The 24109-nt window shown below is 40.7% G+C and overlaps 1 protein-coding gene across 1 annotated transcript in view; it reads left to right on the top strand.

Annotated features, from left to right (window-relative positions):
* Positions 1–14906, top strand: part of cspg4 (chondroitin sulfate proteoglycan 4) — a gene marked incomplete at its 3' end in the record, with an annotated part of 77235 nt that extends 62329 nt beyond the window's left edge. The window contains exons 7-11 of the mRNA XM_083973711.1: positions 6148–6346; positions 7327–7458; positions 8559–8719; positions 11836–12019; positions 13090–14906. Coding sequence (XP_083829837.1) covers positions 6148–6346; positions 7327–7458; positions 8559–8719; positions 11836–12019; positions 13090–14906 — 2493 coding nt within the window. The remainder of the gene's footprint in view (positions 1–6147; positions 6347–7326; positions 7459–8558; positions 8720–11835; positions 12020–13089) is intronic.
* Positions 14907–24109: the final 9203 nt, after the last annotated feature.

Raw genomic sequence — 24109 nt, 5'->3', positions numbered from 1 at the left:
CTATCTATCTATCTATCATCTATCTATCTCTTTCTCTCTATCTATCTATCTATCTATCTATCTATCTATCTATCTATCTATCTATCTATCTATCTTTCTCTCTATCTATCATCTATCTATCTATCCATGTGCCATCTCTTTTGAGTCTGTCACGCTTTTGCTGGATTATATCATTTTTGCTTTTGAATGCCAGCCTAATCCCTCATACTATTTGTGCATATGACCAGTGAGTGATTGATGGAGCAGAGTCATTTTATTTTATTCCTCATCGAAAACACAAAGCAGGAGATGGAATAAGCAGTTAATCTTTCATGGCTGCAGATGAGGAGCAGATACACCAACAACAGTCTCCTTTCCTCCTTGGTTACCACAGCTGCTATCATCCTTTTTGTTGTTGTTGTTTTTGTTGTTGTTGTCTTGTATTCTGTCCAGCTTTACCTCCCACTTCCCAAACACAGAATTAGGAACACAGCAGCGTACCCTGCACTTAAACCGGCCAAGATTTCAGATGCCCGGGCAGAATGGGATACAGCTTCAGACGTCTGGCGCCCCTCACGGTCTTAAACACTTAAGAGAAGGTGGTATCCTGTTGAGTCATCAGCAAACTAAGTCATTTGCCTATGGCAGCTCCTTCGTTTCTGCCTCCAAATGAAATATCAGCCATTGTGTCCGATCAAATTGAATTCGCAGCCCATCCTCTTAGGTGCTAAACGCATTGATTGTTACATAAACCATCCATCTGCAAGGCCATTTTCAGATTACCTGCCCCAGACTGTCTGGTGCTCTGCATGGGGGCACACAGTGGGATGATGGGGCCATCTGGTGGTCACGATTGTGAATTGCAGCTGCAAAGAATAACATTCTAGACTGCTATTGCTGACAATGAACCAAGTGATGTGACCTCATTTTAAAGGCTGATACCTTTTATTATTATTCAGATCTGTACACTTTTGCAATTCAGCTCAGTAGTTAATCAGTGCCGCTTGCATTTGTTATCATCTTCATAATGGACATAATGTATAGTCAATTTTAAGAAAAAGAAGTGTGAGCACTATGTCAGATGAGCTACTGGTAGGGTTTGTTCACATTTTGTGATTTGGAAAGAAGGATTATGGGAAACAGTGGCAACAAGATGCAAAAGCAGGAGCAGTCAAAGGCCTTTTACTGATCAGTCTCAGTCTGTCGGTGAAACCTCTTGTCTTCCTCCATGTGGGTGTTAAATCTATTTTTGGGTCTTTGTTCACCCTCATTTTGTATGTCTAAATGATTCTGAAATGAATAAGGTAGTTCAAGAGAAAAAAAAACTGATTTATTTATAGGCAAGGCAAGGTAGGTTTATTTGTATAACCCATTTTTACAAACAGTTTGTCCTAAAGGGCTTTGCACAGCATCATGACAACATCCCCTGCCCTTAGACCCTCACTTCCACTGAGGGAAAAATCCCAAGAAAAAAAAACAACTGGAAAAACGTCAGTGTGAGAGGGTTCCCTCACCCAGGACAGGCAGACATGCAATAGATGTTGTGAACAGACAAGAAAACAGTTTACAACATGCAGTAGAATATATATGTGTATGTGTTGTGGAGGATGCCATAAAGACACACCTTCGACCATACCCGTCAGGGATGATCCGTATTGTCAAAGGTGAAATAGACTTGAAACCTTTAACTAGAGATGACAGCAAAAATAAAAGGAAAAAAAGTGAAAATTATTTTGAAAGCATTGTTGTGTTTGGATCTGCTGGAGAACCTGAGTAATTCTGCCATTTCTTTGTAATACCTTTTTAATGTTACCAAAAACAAATTAAACCATGCTTGAGATGAGTAGAAGCTTTTTGTCCTCAGGCTGTGGTACTGTTTGTGCAAAACATTTCTCAAAATTAACACCATATTTCCTGCCGCTCTGTGCCTGAAGCTCGTTCCCCCCGTTCTTTGAAAATAAATCTCTGACAGCCCCAGTTCTGTTAGTGGTGCTGGAGGAATGGTGTTTGGGTGTAGTACGTAGTAACACTTGTTTTGTTTAGTTTTTTTTTTTGCCTGAAACAGTGCTTCTTAATACTGAGAAATCGTCCAGGTGGGTGGTGCTGTTTTGAGTTGAGTCATCTGTGCATACTGTACAATGTCCAGAGCCACCAGAAGGACTCTAAGCCTCTCATGTCTGAGTCTATATAAGAGGAAGGATAAAACAGAGGGAAGGGAATGCATTGAGCAGCTGTCTCTTCCTTGGGTCCTCTGCCTCCAGGCAAACACACTCACTTCCACTCTCCCTAACAGAGTCCAGATTTGACTCAGAATGTTTGGGTTCTGTTCCCCACCCCCACCCCCCACCAGGGCTTTCTCCCCCCCAGACAAACTATCAGGCTCAGCTTTCTTGTAGGCCAGAAATGTAAACTGCCCCATGGAGGCAGAGCTTCTTTAAGACCCGATATCACAGTTTCTCTGCAGGCTTCAAAAACACAGTGGATAAAAATGCTACCCTGTTTGTTGCTGTAGGCTGATACGGTGCAGTTCTACTCCAATTCCACTTCAGGTGCTTAAGAGATTACAGCAGGGGTCCCTGTTCACTGCAGATCCAAGCAGTAGGCCTCACTCCTCTGCAAACTGGTGGCTGGTTTACGGATCGTCCTAAATTTAGCAAACTGTGTTCCTTACAAACATCAAAACCTCTGCTGCTCTCCACACCCTGGCACCCACAGCTGCCCATGGAGCATTTTAATGGCTACACTCAGTGCAACCAGGGCTAAGTATAGATTTGAAAATAGTCATTTTAATGCTGATGACAACAGTTATACACATCATCAAATCAGTGCTTGTGTTTGAACCAGGAGCATTTACTGTCAAAAACTCGTTGACAATCTTTTTATACTGTATACTACAGTACGTTAAATGCTGCCTGGTTGCTTTAATTGGTTTATACATCGATCAGCCATACCATTGAAACAGGTGGCTGGTTATAAAGTGATAGTTCAACATTTTGGCAAATTGGCCCATTGCCATAATCCCTATAGTCTTAGGAGTTGGTTTGTTACCTTTATTTGTTGGTGCAAGCTATTTTTAGATCGGTGGAGCAGAGCCGCAAGCTGCTCAGAGCTACGCTACAGAAGCTAATGGAATTTCTTGGTTTCCCTCATCAAACTCATCAAATACACAATTCAACAACTCCAAAACGCTCTGGTGGACAAGTTGTGACCTGCACATTCACCACGCTATGAGATAATAACGGAACGTTACGAGACAGAGTTCGCTCTGAGCAGCTTGCTGCTCTGCTCCGCCGTTCTAAAAATAGCTTGTACCGACAATTAAAGGTAACAAACCTACTGCTATGACTATAGCGATTATGGCAAGGGGCCAATTTGCCAAAATGTTGAACTATCCCTATAACATTGTGACTAATTTGTGTATTTTTTGACTGAGCCATGAAGGTGTGGAAACAATTGAAACTATATATTAGGGTCATTATGCTCAGTGGTTAGAGAGCATGTCCCATGTCTGAAGCACATATCATTCCCCCAGTCTCTCTCCTTGCTTTCCTGTCTCTCTACACTGTCCTATCAAATAAAGGTTAAATTAAGATTAAGATTAATAAAAATATTTTTTTGAATAAAAGAAAAGAAAAAAACTACAAGTTTCCAATGAAATTACCAGTGATTTAGAATGAACAGGCCACAGATATAAACATCAATCAGTCACAGCAAAAAACAGTTTCCTGGTTGAATGTGGTGGCTACACTGTGTGTTCTGCACATTATGTATTTCTTACGTATTATTTATTATCAGCTGAACACACAGTGACAGCGCTGTCAGGCGGTTTACTTTTTAATGCCATCTGCTGTTGCTACACAATACCGGTGAAATAAATATAGTTGCAGAACCTGTGCTGAACAGTTCTGTTGACTTCACTTCAGCTCAAACCCTTTTTGTCACCTGTTTTAAAAGTTATAATTTGAGAGGAAGCAAGAAAGCACAAAGTGTGTCATGATGAATTACAGCTTTGAACTCCTGGTGCAGTGCGTCACGGTGGTGGAGCTTTGATGCAGTGTCAAACTGAATGGGATGTTAGGAACTGTGGACTGGAAAAGCAACTAAATTATACACTTTACAACATATTTGTTATATTAGCCAGTCTAGATGGGTGTGGAGTAGCAGAAATGACACAGAGCAGTGAAAGAGACGGCACTTTTCTTGGTTTTACTCTGAAGTAGAGAAGTCAAAATCAGATTTTTGATACCCAGTTCCTCCAGGGATGTCAGCTATTCCCCAACATTTCCAGTAGCACCATGAGATCGATGTTGTGGTTTGGAGTACATCTCAGCATGAGTTACTGTACTTTGCTGGATTCCCATTAAAATTACCTTTTACCATTAATATTCACACATTTATTTCCCTCTGCTCCCTCTGATGATCTCTTAACTCTTCAGGTGAAAAACATCTAATGATACTCCTATCAGCCTCATCTCTTGTTGCTAACATCTTAAACTGGTAAAACATTACACCTGCATAATACTGTAAACATGCATATGAGCATTTTCACTGTGAGTATGTCAGCACCATAGACTAAGTAAAGATGGATGCAACCTAGACATACAGTATACCGTAGTCACCCTGTCACTTAAAGCGGCACGCCCTCAATTATACATAACATTAAGCCATAATAAAATTCAAGTGTGAGTTATATAAGAAGTCACTTGGTTAGCATGTTGGTATCAGTCTTGTATTTAGTTCAAAGCATCACTGAGATGCTGGAATGGTTGGCACAGTATTGTTCTCAACTGAAAATTCCATTTTAATTTCAGAGTCTAGATCTGTGTTTTGGATCGCTTACAGTATTAACTTAAATACTGGATTAAGTATTTATGCTCTTACAGTAAATTAGGAAGAAAATCTGCCCTGAAGCATTGAAGCACTTTTGAAAACAGCTGTTGTTAATCTACCATGACTCTCTGGCTCACTTGTATTATTTAGTGGAGTGTTTTCAAATTCCCATAGAAAACTGGGCACACGTACACAGTGTGACATCACGTAGTGCAGCTATGGTAACTACAGAAATAGCAGCAGCATTTATTGCAATTCCAATGTGAACAATAAACATCAGTGTTTGAAGAAAACGGCTCATTTCTTGCACCGGGGCTGATCCAGAGATATTTCTTTATGTCTGTGAACAGCGCCCTCTGTAGATCAGACTGCAACACTGCTCCAAGAGGAGGAGTTTGAAGTTTGACTGCACTTTTTCTCAAGTCTTTAATGTCATCTCTCCCTTTACTTCTTCATTTACACCACAAATGAATGTCACAAGTTTAATGTCCATTCTCCAAATGTCATCGGACGCCATTATAGTTAGCTTAAGGAGTTATTTGTAAAATATGATTTAAAAATAATTATTCCAGACATTGGCATGTACCATAAATGAATTTGTAAATCTGAATGGCACTGTGAGTGACTCCCGAGACTCAAGCCTCCTCTCCTTCTGCCTGAGGCCTCTTGCTTTTCAGCCTGAAGTCTAGAGAGAGAGGAGGATCGAGCCAGAGAAAGCCTGATACGTATCAGAGGGTGAATGGCTGTCAGGATCGATATGCACCTCTTACTGTAGGGTGCCCTCGGCTCACTCTCCCAACTGATTCCAACTCTTTAAGAAAGTCTTTCTGTGGGGATCTGGCCCATTTCTTTCAATTAATGCTTCTTTCAGCCAGCCGGCCATTAGAAGTCCATTAAAGCCCCTCCACCCTGGGAGAGTCATTCAGCCTCCACTGCTGTGCTCCATCTTCTGATAACAGGAGCGTCTAGACTGCCACCGAGAAATAATTAACCTTTTAAATTGTTACTTTGGAAGTGGCTGTTTGTAGGATGGTTTTGGCCTTGTTTCTTTTTTTTACGTTTCTACTCTTGTTTATTTCTTTAGTTCCTCTTTGTCGGTTTCTTTTTCTTTGCATCTATCTATCCATCTATCTATCTATCTAGACTATTACACAGCATCATATTGTCCTCCTATATCCTGCTTAGATTCTAATTATGTTCAGATAAACTCAGGACTCCAGCCTTGAATTACATTCCTTCAAACATAACTCAGACTGGGTAATCTGATGCGTCTTTTCATCTCATTTCTCATCCTCTCTCTCTCTCCCTCTCTTCCCTGCTGTCTCTGATATTTCACAGGTTCTTGCTGGAGAGGAAGCTGATATCACCTCCAGCATGCTGAACACTGACGATGCTGATACCCCTATAGAGGAACTGGTCTACAATGTCGAGGTGCCAACCAATGGGATGGTGGCGTTGAAGGAGGCGCCTGAGGAGGGCGTCCTGAATTTCACGCAGGCTCAGATAAACAGAGGGGAGGTCATCTTTATCCACGAGGGTGAGAGCAACAAAAGCCCCCAGATCGCTCCACAATGTCAATATCTACACTTCTACACGGGGAGATTTAGAAAATGTTTTTATAATATATGGCTTTTATAGACATGTGGCTGAGACCACTTGAATTACAAGAACACAGCTGTAAATTTTCAGCCTCACCAGAAATTTTAATGTGTGGCAAAGCAATCAATAAGTCACTGGTATTGATCAACAGCTTTATTACATACCGCCCTACACATGGCAATACTGAAACCAATCTTTTTTCATTTCTAAAGCTTTGCTGTTGTTCTCCACAAGTGAATCCTGAATTAGCAGAAGCAACTAATTACACAAGTGATGTAATGATGTGGTCTAGATGTGTATATTAGTTTTTTGCGATTTATGACTAATTTCACATTTTAATTCATATTTGTTCAAATAACATTTTATAATAACAGCAACAACAATTATAACAATAAAACTTTATACTTATACACTTTATAGTAAGTACACAGTTATTAGTTAAGCATTAAATACTGAATTCATCATTTATAACACATGAATACTCATTAGTACATAATGTAGTTTATAAACACAGTTAAAAATGTTTTACATATCATTGATAAGCACTAACTGTATTTATAAACTACATACTAATGAGTATTCATTCGTTATAAATTAAGAATTCTGTATTTATTATTGCTTAACTAATGCTTAATAGTGTGTACTTATTCTAAAGTGTTACCACATATCATTACTGCATCACCTGATTTATGAATATGGAGCATAAAATAACCAAGCTGCAAATATATTCAGCGAGTTCAAAGCATTAGAGGTGTATTGTTTACAGAGAAAGAGAGGAAAGTCTTCTTATTACCAAATAATGAATACAATGAAAGAAAAACAAAAATGTCTGCACTCTACTGAAGTGAATTGGATTGGACTGAACACAACAGAAGAGAACAGGTGAATGAGCAGTAACAAACTGATCTGTTCCTCTAGGTGAGGAGTCTGGTGGTTTCAGTTTCACCGTGACAGACGGAGAGCACACGTCTCCTCTCTACCAATTTGTCATCACAGCCAGGCCTCTCACCATCACCATGGTAACGCAGGAGGAGCTCATGGTGTTTCCAGGTAAGATGCCAAAATATCCTCCAAGATTGTAAGGTGATGAGGACAGCAGCGACGGCGGGATAATAACAGAGCTGCGCTGACTTGACATTACAGCAGCATAACAGCATTTTTTTATCCAGTGTATTCTTTCCGTTTTGAAGTTTGACAGACACACAAAACACAGTCGGAGACAGTTTGTCCTGATCTCCCATATAAAGGTCATGACTTTGAGACAAACAGAGTTATTGTGTTGAAGGTTATTGATTTTTCAGTGGGCATACAACTTTTTATGGTGTGCAGATACACAAAGAAAGTAGGAAACACAGGAAGACCATCACCAACAACAAAAGAAACACAAAAAACACAGGAAATAAACGCATAAATTATGAAATGAAAACATGAATTATGTTTCTAGGCTTTAATCATTTTTAATCATTTTTAATCATTAAGAAAAATTACATACAGTAGTATAGAATAACCTCTTGTTTTTGTTTTTTATTTCCCTGTGTCACTCTATTACATCATATTCTCTCAACTTTGATATAGTGTTCGTGAGTCAGAGTCAATCCTAACAATCTTGGTCATAACAAACCAAGTAAGAGCAATAGTACCGTACTGTCAGTCACTGTGATATAATAGTGTGTTTCAAAGCTTCATTTTGAATGTTGCCATAGCAAAACATGCAGTTCATTACAAGAATCAAATACTTTGTAAATAAAAAAAAATCTGCTTATGTGCAGTGTTTAAGAACATAATAACACAATGAAAGTTTTGAGAAGTGAAACTTTTAACGAGCACGAACGCCAGCACAGACAGTCAGAGCTCAGCTGTTTCCATAATAGACAGTGGTTTTACAGCTGACACAGGAGATGAGTTGTCACATTTTTTTAAAGCTTGGATAAAATTTTGCAATGAAACTGTCCACATCAGAACCCCCCACCCCTCCCCAGTGCACACTTGTGCGCTTGAGTTACTGTAACCACTAAAGTTTGAGGTGTTTCTAAACTCCGCTTAATTTCACAAGCACAGTGAGGCTGCCAAGTGGCCATTTTTCCACTGAATCATCAGAGCACTCAGTGGAGCATGTGTGACTGTGAGTGTGTGTGTGTGTTTCTTCACAGGAACAAGGCAGCCCATCACAAGTGCCAATCTGGGGGCTGTAACCAATGAGGATGGAAATGAGATAAGCTACTCACTTATCCGCCCACCTCGTTTGGGAAGACTCATCCTGGCCAATGACAGGAACCAGTATGAGGAAATTACCCGCTTCTCACAAACACAGGTAATTACTTGTGTGAGTGTGTGATGCTAGAAGTGTATTTCTGAGATTTACTCCTTCTAGGGCGCGTTCAAATTCCCTTCCTCCCTTCTTACAATGAATGATTTCTAGTACGTGTTAATGATAATATAAGTGACAGTAAAAAGTAAATATTGGAACACTGACACATAATAAAAGGCTTGTGGATAAAAAGCTGCCAGGAAAATCAGAGGAAAGAGCTTTTTTGTGTGTGTTTCTTCTTTCACTAACAGTGGAGAGGTCACTGAAAGTTCAGCTCATTTTCTTTGCTTTTTTTTTTTAGATAGATCCTCTCTTTTCATTCCCAGGTTTAACATTCCAATAATAGCAGGTTTTTGCAGTCATGGCAGCTAAAGGCATCGTCTGCCACACACTCCATCACAGAGATACATAAGAAGACATAATACTGCTTGAATGCATAAAAATGCAGCTAATCCGACTTTCAGCACAAGCCGGTGCTGCAGAACCAGACACTCTTCAAGAAGTGGAAATTAAGTAATTATAGAGTTTTAAAGTTGCAGCTCCTGACACAGAGTTTTTTTTTCACATATCTTCCTCTTTGTTAACTTTTATTTACACCTGAGAAGTTGGTGCAATGGACTCAATCGTGAAGCTCAAGTCAAGTCGTGTCTGAGACTAAAAACAGACGGTCTGTGAAGAAAGTCCTCATTAGAAAAACAACACGTCAAACTACTGAAACTAATTCACTGTTCGGTTCAGTTGTCCTTCACTTCACTGCACTTACTTTTAGTTTCTTAGATTTAAACAAGTTTTAGCCATAGTTACATAGTTAAACACTGATAATTAGTTGAGTTGTTTGTAAAGTCTTTTGCAGATGAGAGCATTCGTGACTTTTAAGTAGATTGAGCTGGCAAATGGTTCATTATAATTACAAGTGAAACACTCAGAGCAAAATAACCATTTTGACTGACAAGCTAATTAAATGTTACAATATTAATGACTGTCGGTCACACATCACACCCCCTGCCTGTGTCCTCAGTGTAACTCTAACCCTCAGCTTACTCAACACAGAAACTTCTAACTTACTTTTATTATGCACCGTTAACCGTTAGACTGACCTGCTTTATCACCTGATTATGAGCACACCACTATCCAACTCCAGTTTTATTGTTCTGGATGCGTTCTCATTCTGCAGTCTGTTCAGTGCTGTGTTTCAGTGATTGTGTAAGGCCTAGAGTAGACACATTCCTCTCCTTGACCAGCAGGGGGCATCATTGACTCTGACATTGTGTCACTTTGATGTTTAGGGTCCTAGCGTTATGTTCTCCTCTTACAGGCTTGAAAATATTGGGCATTTACCTTTGGCAATTTTGATTGTATAAGCTACGGTATGTAATCGCCAGGTTTGGAGAGGTTTTAAACATACGCTGGTGGGTGGGGCTCAGGCAAAGAACAGAATCACAAACTAAGAGATATCAGGAACTACTACTTTTAGCTGTTGGAAGTGTGAAGACGGTGAGAAACTGTCAGTGTTTATATGGCTGACACCTACATGAATGTTTCAGCAAAACTCATCATCAGGGTGTGGCTCTGGATTCAAAGACTTCCTTTGTTCATTGAGTGTGATTGATTTTTTTTTAACTTTATACTCCGATAGACTCTAAAGTAAAGACACACTATTATTTTAATGTTTACTCAGATTACTTAACCAAACATCTAGATTGCATTTGAGAAAAAATGTAAATACAAATATTACTGATATATTTATATGTATTGGCAGTGCCCCTGTGCAGGCCCAGTGCAGTGTTTGTGCTCTCACTGTCATCTCTAACCAATTCAAGACTGTTGAATCCGTTCATTTCCATTCCTGACATCTGACCGTGCTTGGAAGAGCATGAGAGCAAATTCTTTCCGTGCAAACTGCACCGTTTAGAGTGTGACAGAAAATCTAACAGTAGGTTGAGCTGAAAACAAGATTTGATGAGTTATTCAGCAGTGTGTGTTTGTGCGCGCTTGTGTGAATATACCCCATGTGTGTGTGTGTGTGTGTGCAAGGGAGACAGAGCGAGAGAGCAGAGTTGAGTTTAGGACACAGTGACCTCAGAGAGCGAACACAGGCCGTCACATTCCAGTTCTCCAGCACGTATCCCAGTTCAGCTGAGCCAAACCACTGCTGCAGCCATTAGAGCTGTGTTTTTTAACTGTGAGGCTGGCAAATGTCAGAGGAAGAGAGCAATAAAATATTTTTACTAACTTGAATGTCTGACTCTGTTTATATAAAATTAATCAAGTCAAAATCAACAACAGTGTTAATGAACTTATATCAACATGCAATCAAATCCTTCCCCCAGATACAGTTTCCTATTAGTCTTTTTAAAATTAATATTTAAAGGGACATTGTGTAACTTCTCCTGTTATTTATTCACGAAAATCGATTATTTCGTTCAAAAGTCTGTTTTTCATTAATCAGTAATCACCCCCATCAACAAACTTAAGTGTTCTGGTAAGCTTTGAATTTGTCGTTCATATCATTCATATCTACATGGAGCGGGTAAGCTCGGTGCTGGCTGCCATGTCGTGTCGCCATGTTTTTATGTTCAGTGGCAGCGTGACGGTAGGAAACCACGGAAACTCAGCGGAGACACCGGAGCTGTCGGCTCAGGTCGAGGTGGCGTCTGTGAAAAGTCACCGTGGTAACGCAGTGAGGAGGAATGGAGCGTTACACTGATGCTGCATTCACGTGCAGTCGGGCAGACGGCCGTCGGTAACAAACCAGATGTCATTTTAGTCACAGAAGTCCAGAGAAAGTCGGTAAAACGTGGGTCAGGTAAACAATACGACATCGCCATGACAACATATTGTCATGTGTATTGTTTTGCTTCGTGCTGACGGACCACTTGTTTACATAGAGGCTTGTTTATGCCGTTACGTGCAGCAGCTGTCGCCCAATTTCACGTGAATGCAGCATGAAAAATACGATTGAGTTTCTTGCGATATACAACTGCAACGCTAGGTGGGAGTAATTCCTACACAATGTACCTTTAATATTAAATATATAATAGATTTGTGATCTTAGGGAGTCTTGAATTTAACCAGGAGCAGCTTCATCATCCTCTGATTGTGTTTCACCTGATCCACAGCTGGAGTCAGGAGCGGTCTACTACGAACACCAGATACCCGAGGAGCCTTTCTGGGTGGTGAGGGACTCCGTCGAGCTCACGCTCTCATCCCAGCCTGCTCCAGATGTGCGCCACATCCTGCCCATCACCGTCTCATACTACGCCGCTCACAGCAACATCTCTTCACAGCTGTGGAAGAACAAAGGTAAATGAGAAAATTAAAGAGGGACAAAATGATTTCAGATGGATAAATCACATTGCGTTTTAAAGACCAGTCTAATAAATCAGTGTCTGGATAAATGACCACTCACATTACATCGTAACTAATAGGGAATCTATAATTACTATTTACACATTTCCACAGATGTTGAGATCCACAGATGAGTGTCCAACCCTGCAAAGCTGCATTAGAAGGCTCTGCCTAAGTAATAGTGTTAGAGTCACAATCAATTAATATTGTTTTCACCAGCTGCAGCTCTGTTCAGTTAGAGCTATGGGATTATTCATTTATTTAACCTCTAGTCATACAGGGTGTCCTGAATGAACATACGTGCTCTTCTCCTGCCAAAAACAAAATGGCCAGATATTCATTAATCAAGCAGAAACTATGTGTATGAACCTCTGCAGGTGGCTTCACAAGTTGTTTCAGTATCTTGGAGTATAAATACATTTTATATATCATGAGGTAAAGGTGCTACAGTACATTTTAGGTAGGAAACACTGATTTACTGTAGTTTTATGACTTGTTTCTGTTGAAAACTGTGCTTTATATTTATGCTGATGTGAAAATTGCAGCTTTGGATTTATTAACATACTTTGCTTAAATCTAAATCACTATTGAGTCACTGTCAATGAAAAAAAAAAGCAAATCATTGTGTGGTCGAAAAATAAACCGCAGCGTCTGGTCTGGTCAGAATCACAGTGATGTCCATTTCTGATTAATTTGCTATTATTCTGGGAAATCGCCTCAGTTTGTTCTTCATTATTCTTCATTTAAATTTTTTAAAGAGAGAAACTTTCTTGTTATCTCCTGTAATTCATCGCAGCCTGAATGGTCCAGAATCATAAAGAGTTTTATCACCCCTGCCTCAATTGCTGCCAAAACAACAAGCACCCTGCTCCATCTGTCCCTCCTAACATGCCAACAGCCTAAATGTACTGTGCTGCCTAATTAAAAAGCGACGGGAGGCAGCCAAAACTAGTTAGAAAGTATTTCAGCATACTGAACTTGGTGTCATTTAAGATATTTTGTTTGATTTTGTTGTTTCCACTCAGGTCTGGATATCGTGCAGGGTCAGAGGAAGACCATTGACGATTCAATCCTTGACGCCGCCAACCTTCTGGCCAGTGTCCGTGAGGCTAACCAAAATGATGTGGATGTGGTTTTTGAAATTAAGAGTTTCCCTGGTCACGGTCGTATAACCCTGGATGGTCAGGACCTGCCCCGTAATGCCCCGTCCTTCATGCAGGAAGATGTCACTCAAGGAAAGGTGGAGTATCTCCATGATGACTCGGGGGCATCCTCCGACAGCTTCTCTTTCAGAGCTCGTCTAAAGTCTGAGGGCGGTGGCGTGGCCACGCCTGCAGAGGCCGTGGTCCTGGAAGAAGTCTTTAAGATCTCAATCAAACGACGAGGATCTGACCCCCCCGAACTCGTCACCACAGACATGCTCTTGGAGGTTCTTCAAGGCTCCATGACTATCTTGACCAAGAAGCATCTCAACACCCAAGATGAGGACAGTCCACCAGATGAGGTGCACTTCAAGGTGACAAAAGCCCCAAGCAACGGTCGACTGGTCAACTCGCACACCATGGACCCCATCTCTGAGTTCACGCAGGAGATGGTCAACCGTGGGCAGGTGGGCTTCTACAGTGATGACAGCCTTGCAGATGGCTTTATGGAATTCATTGTGTCAGATGGAGAACACCAAACGGAGCCTCACACACTCCATGTTGGTGTCCTAGCTCGCACCTTGTTTCTTGACAAAGCACCTGAGATCAAGGTGAAACAAGGTGATGATGAGACCCTGGTTACAGAAGAGATGTTGAGGGCCACCACCGGGGGCCCTGTTGAGGAGAACATCCTCTACAAGATCACAAGTGTTCCCAAGTATGCAGCTGTCATGGTAGACCGGCAACCCACATCAGCCTTCACTCAGAAACAGATCAAAGAGGGCCGGGTCAGTGTCCGGTTTGTGAAGTCCACTTCACCTCGAGATAGTGTTGCATTCATGGCACGTAGCAAGGCTGCTAATGTCTCCTCTGTCCTCAACATCACTGTGCAGCCCCTGGCCAACATTGCTCAAGATCCTCTCTTACCCCAAGGTTCTCTTGTCCAGCTGGACAGGAAGCTTCTGGATGCGACTCCTCTGGAAAACAAGACCAGAGCAATCCCTACCTTCACCGTCATCCAAAAGCCACGGGGGGCTCGATTTGTGAGGTCTGGAGGTCCTGGTGCAGGTCAGCCCGTGGATACATTCAGCCAAAGGGACTTGGACGAGGGCCGCGTTGCCATGGAAATTCAACCATCTGGATCTCAAGGCGATGTCACTCAAGACGAGGCCCGCTTCCTGCTTAAAGCTCATGGGGTACCTCCTGCTGAATGTGTTCTGCCCTTCCAGACAGGCCCCTACAATGCCTCTGGGGTATACCCTGCCACTCTGTTGAGGATTCCCCTAGATGCCCCGGTCGCCACTCCGGGCAGCCCAAACTGGAGGGGCGACTGGCCCCGTGGTGATGCCCCCACTACAGCATCGTCTGGTCCTAGCTCTAACGGGAAACCACATGTTTCTCGTCGCAGCAACTTCTGGTCTATTCTCATCCCCATCCTGGTAATCCTCCTCCTTTTGCTGCTGGCAGCCATCCTGGCCTACTACCTGATCCGTAAAAACAAGACGGGCAAGCATAACGTCCAGACGGCAGCAATCAAACCCAAAAATGGAGAGGTGGCCAGCGCAGAAACCTTTCGCAAAACTGACCCAGCCAATAACATCCCCATGTCCAACATGGACTCCAAAGACGCAGACCCGGAGTTGTTGCAGCACTGTCGGACGACGAACCCAGCCTTGAAAAAGAACCAGTACTGGGTCTGAGACCCTTTGAGATACAGTGGGACACAGAGAGAGGTGGATCCTGACATGTCTGGAAGCCTCCTCAAATCATTCCTCTCAGTATTAAAGACCTCTTGCCACAGCAGTTTAAATGAAAATATATTTTTGACGCCATTGGTTATTTGCTTATCTAAACACAACTGTGGACAAATTCTCAGGCAATGAAACACTGAATACGCATTGGCAAAGAAAGAGGCAGTTTCTTATCTTAAGAGGTTCATGCCATGTCTATTTATTTTGGTAATATCATTCCTGTTTGTCAAAGGGCACAGATAAAGACATAAACATGCTACATGTTTGCAAGAAGTATTTTGGTTGTGCTCTGTCATTGTTAATCCACAAGATCTCATAGGCCAATATTATTCATTTGAGTGGGTAGATAATTTAAAGTCTCTGTAATAATTTGATTTTAGTTGTCGGTTCATTAAAAAGTTGATAAGTGTGTACATAGATGATGAGGTAAATAGACTGCTGTATTGTCGAGAAGATGACAAACTGCCTCTTAGTGTTTTCTCTTTAATTTTCAATGTTTTGAAGGTACCGCTGTATGTTGTTTCTCAGGGCTAAATTCAGTTTAAAGAAACACTGATAATTTGGGGAAATATGCATATTCACTCTCTTGCATAGTAGTATCAGTCTTCTCATCTAACTCTCAACAAGGAAGCAAATAAGTATATTTCCCAAATCTATCAATCTATTACTTTTCATGTCATCAGTCAGTAGTTTGATCTTTGTGTGGAAAGCAGATGGTTCTAATCCTAAAAAACTGTTTAAAATCAAAAACACCTCGCACAGGTTTTGATTGAATTTAGCTCGGCAGTCGTGTCTTCATCTGTCATATGTTATTATTTCTGCATGCTTCCAAAGTGCTTGTAAATATTCACTGGACTGGCACAGCACTGACCACAAAATGACACAGTACACAGTTTGTAGGTTATTTTGGTGTTATTGGTCTTTCACACATCCGTATTGGCTGACAGGCATGGGTGAGGCCATCTTTAATCTGGGATGTTTCCAGTTTCCAAGTCTGCAATTAAGAATTCATAAATACTGGTTGGTGCTTGTATGGGGATGAATAAAATGCTCCACTCCTTAGGTTACTTTGATTTAGAATGAAGACACTGACAAAGTTTAAGTCTTCAAAGCTACATTTGATTTTAAGCATTCCATATGTAAGCTGAATATACAGATTCTTTAACTCTTTACACTTGTTTTGTATATTGAGCGTTACTGTAAATGAGACTCTCTTTAGGCATCATTGTTTGTCACTCTGACCTGTCGTGGTTAAGTTATCTCATTGCTGAATGTTACTTAAGCTGAAGAAGAAAGTGTGAAACAGAGAAACTCCGAAAGTGCTTTTGATCCACTAAAGAAGAGAAAGACTCAAAGTATTATTTTTTTCTGACTGTGTTTTACTATTTGCTGTATATTTCTTTTCTCATACTGTATACCGATGACACCTTATTCTTTAGTCATATACTGAATATACATTTATGTCTTTGCAGTATTCATCATCTAGTGATTGTCTATTTTTGTAGTGTTTTGAGAGCAGGAAATGTAGGTAGAGATTTCACAGAGCTCGGTGTTTGTTTCCAGTGACAGGTAACTGAAATAATATGATAGGTCCTTCATTCAGGACATCATGTCCACATCCTATCAGTAAATGTTCTGTCTTTGAGTTAGATTTGTGGGCGTCAGATATGTACATGTAACTACATTCAATTACGGTCAACTACAAAGTGCATGAGTGTGAGCTTGTCTATGTTTGTTTGTGTGTATGTGAGTGTGTGTTTGTGTTAGTGCCCATCTCATCTCTCTGTTCTCTGCTTACTGGAGGTCCAGCTCATCACCACCCCTTATTCTTCATTATTTATTATTTCTTTCATTCCCCACACATCAGCTCCTGCTCATTTTATGTGCTCTGTCAGAGATTAAACTGTTATCTGACACCTGCAGGTGCCTTTGAGAATAATGGTAATACAAAGCATTGTTTAGATTCAGAGAATAGAACTTAAATGTCTCTTAAAGCTGCAGTATGCCTCTGAGCTTGTTCTCAGCACTAATGGAAATAAAATGATCATGCAACAAATCCTGCGTTCATCATTCTGTTTGCAACCTTTGCTTTATGCACTTACCTCACCTCCAAGCTTCAGGTGGACATTTTTACAGCAGTCTCTTTTCTGCGTCTGTGTAGTATGTTTGCTCACTCTGTTCGTTCTCATCTCTGTTTCAACCTCCTGGCGGGAGATGAGTCACCCAATCAGCTTCTTTGATGTGTAAGACCTCTGCGGTTTACTTACATCTTCAGAGAATTATGTTTTTAGTATTTATTGTCATTGTGTTGTTTACATCACATAATCATGACGTTATAACATTATGAAACTCATTTCCTTCTGTCATATTTTTGGCCAATCAGAACTTTTACGATCCGTACGGAAATCCATGATTTTGTGTCATTGCAAGTAGATTACTATAATTCATTATTTATCATCTGCATCTTCAAATGGTGCAGAATAACACAGCATGTGCATCACTCCAGCAACAGCTTCTCTTTGCTGCCTCCCAGTGACGTTAAATCACATATTGTAATAATAGCAACAAGATTGTTTTTTGTTTTGTTTTTTAATTAAGATAAAAATCATATTATAATTAACTGATTTTTTATGTTTGTTTGTTTTAGCTAAACACAGTGCCTTTCTGAATTGTTCTACCATTAATGTAACTAAGTCTCCCAGATAGACTTATACTTTATTTGTCCCCTGTGTGCATCACATCGTCGTCTCCGTTCCACAGACAGTGTCAACCACAGAACAAGACAGCACATTAGAAAACACATTACTTATATACGTACAAACACATTGGAAAACAAGGTCCACACACACACGCCTGTTCAGCGAGGCCCTTTGTTCAGGGCCACTATGACAGCAGGGATCAGGCTTTTCCCATGATAGGCAGTCCTTCTGCACCCCAGTGCCCTGTATCTGCATCCTGGGGGGAGTGGGGTGAAGTGGATGTGTGAGGTCCTGTTCTATTGAGGTTGCAATGCTGTAATGGCCCTGTTGTTTAGATCTGTTAGGTTTGGTGTGGGGAGGTATTCGGAAAGGCGTGAAGGTTTTGTGTGTGAGTATTGCCTTGACAACACGGACAACATTGATTGTGAGTGCATGAGGATGCTGACCAGTGTCTGCTCAGTGTTACCAGTTCTGTTGCATAGCCCTACATTTTTTTAGTAGTATCTGTTTTCCACCATATTGTTGCTCTTGTGCCATTTTGATACCAGCTTGCTGCACCTACAACATCCCAGCATATAAAGAAATGTCACTCACAGCTTTAGTCCAAAACTAAATGTTTAATTTATTTTTTAATGTGTGGTCATTTGCTGTAGTTGCTACTATAATTTAAGTGATTGATATACTGTATTACCGTGCAGGTAACACTTTACAATAAGTGTCCCTTAATTAATGTTAGTTAGTACATTATTAAGCATTAATTAACTGTTTACAGATATATTAACAATCATTATTATGTATTACTTACTTAGGATTAGTAAGCAGTTAATTAATGGTTACTACTCAAAGTTAGTAAATAAATTAAGTAATAATAAAAGTTGAATAATGTAATTAGTTATCATTATGTATGCATTACTCAGCATTAATTAACACATGAATACTCAATATGTAGTTTATAAACACAGTTAAAATGTTTTACTCATTGATAAGCACTAACTGTATTTATAAACTACATACTAATGAATATTCATGCATTATAAATGAAGAATTCAGTATTTATTAATGCTTAACTAATGCATACTTATTATAAAGTGTTACCACATATCATTACTGCATCACCTGATTCATGAAGATGGACCATAAAATAACCAAGCTGCAAATGTATTTACAGCAAGTCCAAAGTATTAAATGTGTATTGTACAGAGATGTGTTGACTTTGGGAGAAGGAGAGGAAATTTTTCTCATTACTCAGGGAATGTGTTAAATACAGTTTCCTAGAGAAAGACAGCAGCTGTGTTTCTGTTATTGATGTAGGTAGGAGGCAGTAGGCCTATGACTTTTCCCAGGGAAACGTCTTTTTGTTCAGCTTGTTATCTGCTGCTGTAACTCCTGTCGACCACCAGGTGACGTTACAGTGCAGCCGGGCCTCAGAGGAAGCCGGAGCAGCTCCTGCAGCCATTCGTCAGCATTTAACAAGGCATTCTCCAGCCGTCATTCTTTCCAGAGACTGGCCTTTGCGTTTCAGCGTTTCTTCAGCTTTTTTTTATTTTATTTTTTTTTACATTTTCCTGTTCTCTTGTCTTTCTCCTAGCGTCACACCATCTCTCTGCCTCTCTCAGCGCTCCTCCTGCGGCTTTCATAAGCTGCTTGGCACAGCTGTTCCTCCACATGTGTCTGCTTATGTCATAAGTCTCTGAGCAGTCACTGTGCTGTGGATGTCAGGTCTCAAGCTGCATGTGTTATGATCTGATCACTGTGATTTGAACTAAACAAAAGAGTCATACATACATACATACATACATACATACTTAATATGAATAATAAAGGCCACTGATGCCAATACTGTGACAATCTAGGTCTAAACCATAATCTACATTCAAACTACGATCAGGCTGAACAAAACAACATTTCACTAAAACTAGCAAATGTCCTTTACAAAGTAATTCTAAGTCTAATTGAAGTTTCATCCAGTAAAGCAAAAATGAAACTGATAGTAAAAGAAACTATAGAGCCCTAGATTTCATTTCAACTTGGAGTAAATAGTATCTAGGGGTACAATTGTTTTGCTTGACTTCAGCAGAAATTATTATGCAAAAAAAAAGAAAAATGAACAAGTGGGAAACATGTGTAGAAGAGTTATTGGCTAATGAAGATGCCTGCTCTGAAGAACAAACGTTTATGAAAGTGTTGAAAAGAACACTCAGATTTGTGTATTAGAGGCAGTTATAAACAGACCGGAGCATAAAGATGACATGTTGTGATGTATTAGGAACATTCGTGCTCTCCGACCAGAACCTGTGTAGAAACACAACATGTGTCTGAGAAAAAATAATTTCCTCTCATATATCTTTCCACATAATATAGTATGTGCCTGTGTGTTGAGGCTGGATGTCGTTTTTGTAACCACAGAACTCTTTGCAGATCCCAGATTTCTGATTTGGATCAAAAATGTAGGACCTCTTCTTTCATGGCGTAGCCTGGTCAGAGAGGCAGAGGAGCTGATTGGTGGGTGTTGCTGCTCAGCTGTAGTTTGGAACTAAAAGACTCCTCCTTTCTCCCAAAAGACCAATAAGAGGAATGAAAACACACACAAGGCTGGGAAGGCAGAGCCAGTGAAGATAAATGTTTGAACTCTCAGAAAGAATGAGGGGCCAGGCGCAGTGTCACAAAAGTGTCAGAATTACGTAAGTTTGTTGTAGTTACTTGTTTGTCAATCCAGATGGTGCCAATTACGTTCTGAAAATGAACTTATTGTTTTTCGGGATGAGAAAAACTTAGATCCCATCTCAAAATCCCCTAGACATTTTCTGTCATAGAGTATACTGTATGTATATGTGTGTAGCTCACTGGTTCAGTGGTTGAAAGCTTGGAGCAGTTCAGTGAGGAAACAGAGGCTGGACTGGTTAGAGTGAACGGAAACTGGAGACATGTAGAGCAGATTGTGAAGGACTCACCCACTCTTGTTCAAACAGTCCATCAAATGGCTTTAATGTATCTCACGTTGCCTGGCAACAAAGCGTTTCATCTGTTTGCAGACTGTAACCATGTAGAGTTGATACTGTTAACACTTCTCTCTTCTACTGTTAATGTTATAATAAGTGCAGTTCCTTGATGTATGGAGCTTAAAGGGATATTCCGGTGTAAATTTAACCCATGGTCCAACGCACCGTGACACCGAGTTAGACCCCCCCCCTCGAGAGATGAAGTCTGCTAACCGCTAGCTTCTCTAGTTGTAGCACCATTAGCAATGACCGCACCATAACAAACAGCGCAGTCTATTTTTCCATGCGCAAACCGCAATCAAAAAGCCACTCATAGCCACAAATAATGTTCAGAATAGCACCAAACGTCATCTACAGTACAAACAGGGTCCCAGCCCATAATACGAGGCATCAAACATCTGTTAGCTTTGCCTGGTTTCTATTGAAAAGAGACGATAACAACTCACCCACTCTCCTCCGGTTATACGTTATGCAGCAACTTTCCCTTTAATATTGAGTATCGGGACCCACTGTGTTGTAAGTAACTGTTGAAGTTGAATGCACAGGCTGCAGAGAGAATTTTTTTGAGTGTTATTCAGTGTTATTCACTTCACCCGTCAGTGGTCACAATGTTATAGGCCGCCTACCTGATCGGTGTACATTACAGTACAGATGCTTATAACCCAAGTTACTTCACAAGCGACTCATCAAGCTACAGAGTCAGGACATTATTTTGCTTGTTAACCTTCAATATAACTCTGAGCCGGGTTTTGTTGACTTTAGCTTTGGTCCTTAAAGACTGGCTCTGAGTCAGCTTCAGTAGAAGAGACATGCCTGTTTACTTTGGACTTCACCCTGCTTCCTTATCTACACACTCCATCAGCAGTCACAGCGCGCCGTATGGCGTATACTGTAGAACAGAACAAACCTCCAAACCAGTGCATGCTCCCCATCCCCTGACATCTCTCACATCAGCGCAGAAAGTCACGACCTGGGAGAAAAAAAAAATTCTCCATTGATTGGTGCATCACCGTTGTCAAATGTAATCATCCACTGAGTCAACCTCTCTCACACTGATGTGGTTATCCACAAGTTCCTGCTTGTCTCATTTTGGCAACATGGAGTTACTGTGCTGCACCTTGAATGGTTTATTTGTCAGTCAGTGTGGGCGGTAAAGTAATGTCACATTATTTATTTCTTAGTTATTTGGTGATTTCTGTAAGTGGCATGCAATCTGTTTATTCCAGGAAGTCCATGTTTTCTCTGCTAAAACACTTTGAAGTTGGACAAAATCGTATTCTTTCCCAGGGAAGAACAAGTACATAGAGCATGAAATGTAAAAATGCATTTAGGCACTCATTGGTGGCACCATGTTGCACTGAGTGACCTGGTAAAGTGGCTGAATCACAGTCCTGTGTAAATGAACACTGCTTCTTCTAGGGATAAATCTGTCAATGTAGGGGAGACCGGGGATGGTTGTAACACTTTTTGTCTCAGCTCCCATAACTTGCAGAGTGTTCATGGTAGGGCTCTCAAATTTTGACACAGAGTAGCCTCATTTGTCCTCTACAAATAGCAATGCCCTAAACTTCTCAAAGTATATCACAGAATTGACAATTTGATGTCAAATGCAAGGAGTGCCAGTGCCACTGTTACTACCTACCCCACTACCAGGGTTGTAGGTAGGTTGTAACACAACCTGGGGTAAATTGTAACAGTGAGATTAAAAACTAAAAACTGAGACCAAACCAAAAAACATGCATCTATGTAAGTTTATTGTGCATGTTCCAACACTAAAGCATCTTCCTATGGTTCAGTATGAACAGAAAAAAACCATCACTGACGGCTAAATGAAGAACAGTGACAAGCTTCTTTAAGAACATATTCTGATAATACCAGTGAATGCTGAACATGTATGAATGGAAACTTTCAACAGGAGGTCAGAAGCAGATCATACAATTCCAGGGAAGATGGTGACAATTAATGACACTTACACTAATAAAACAACAAAGGTAAAAGGTGTAACAACCATCCCCACCCCTGTCAGTCATTGTTTGACTGCCAGCATGGTGGTTTGAAATAAACATTGATGAAATGACTAATATTTCACCTAAGAACCTGTTCTTTCATCTTATACAAGTTACCTAATTCAAACTTCAACTGTATCGATACTAGTCAAAATTTAGGCTTGGTCCAAAATATTAGTTTTTGACCTAAAAAAAAGCCTATACACACTTATTGACACAGCCATGCAAATTCACATGCAATGTCATGGAGTGAGTGGGTACACGTGATATTGATCACATAACTCTAATGTTATCCCGTATTGGTGAAAGTGATGCTGTTACAACCATCCCTTTGTTACAACTATCCCAGATTCCCCCCTACTTGTAGAAGTACACTTTTAAATACTCTTAGTTTGTTTGTAACAGAGCAACAATAAGAGCACAAAAGTGTTTATTATTGTAGTAATAACCCTTACCATCCAGTAAATGGGTTAAAAGCTGATATTTTGTTCATGTACTGTAAAGAGATCCTCAGGGATTCACTCTGAACACAACACGTGCAAAACTCAGCTGTCAGAGTGGAGGTGGGCCCTGGAGCCATATGTTGGGGTCATGAGAGAAGTGTAATGTGCTGCTGGGCCGGGGCCAGGAAGAGAGACATATGCCGCCCTGCTGCGGCTGTGGTCCGTCCTGCAGAGAGAGAGAGCTCAGTCAGAGCGATGCACAGCTGGAAGAGACAGTGTGTTCCAAGCTACACCTCTTTCTGATTTCTGTCATGTTCCTGGTTTAGTTTAATAGTCTGTTGATGTTTTATTTTGAAAACCACTTGTCTTCTTCCTGCCCTCTTGTGTTTCCCTCCTTTAATCAGCACCTGCCCCGCCCTAATGTGTTGCACCTGTGTCTCATTGTCTCCGCTTTGTCTGTGCACTTAGGGCCTGTCCCATTTCTCCACACTTGGCTCAGTGCGCTTGGTTACGCACACACTTTGATGACGTTTTGCCGGCGGAACGTACAGTACGGTATATTTGCATAATGAGCAAGCATATATTAAGTGGCCAAGCGCGTGGGGGGATATTTAAAAGCAATCGGGACATACTTGACAAGTGCAGCCTGTGCCATTGCGCACACTTGCGCAACTACGACACACACACACACACACACACAGCACAGCAACAGTTTTAATTAACAGTGCTGCTGGATCACAGTCTCATCTAATCCTAAAGTGTCTCTATGCGCAAGATTCAAATCATAAATGTGTAAGCCCAACTCCGGAAGTAAATAAAACAAACAAGAAAAACGAAAAAATAAAAATAAAAACATGAACAGAGCATGATGAATATAAAATAGTCATAATTATGAGATAGAAAGTTTATTTAATTTTATTGAAATTAATTCAAAAGCATTTCCTAAACATGACTTGTGGCTCTGGGTGACGGCGGACTTCACCGTGGTGCATTGTGGGATACCGC

This window comes from Trachurus trachurus (genome assembly GCF_905171665.1).
Source record: "Trachurus trachurus genome assembly, chromosome: 6".
Lineage (NCBI taxonomy): Eukaryota > Metazoa > Chordata > Actinopteri > Carangiformes > Carangidae > Trachurus > Trachurus trachurus.
This window is presented reverse-complemented; position numbering and strand designations above follow the sequence as displayed.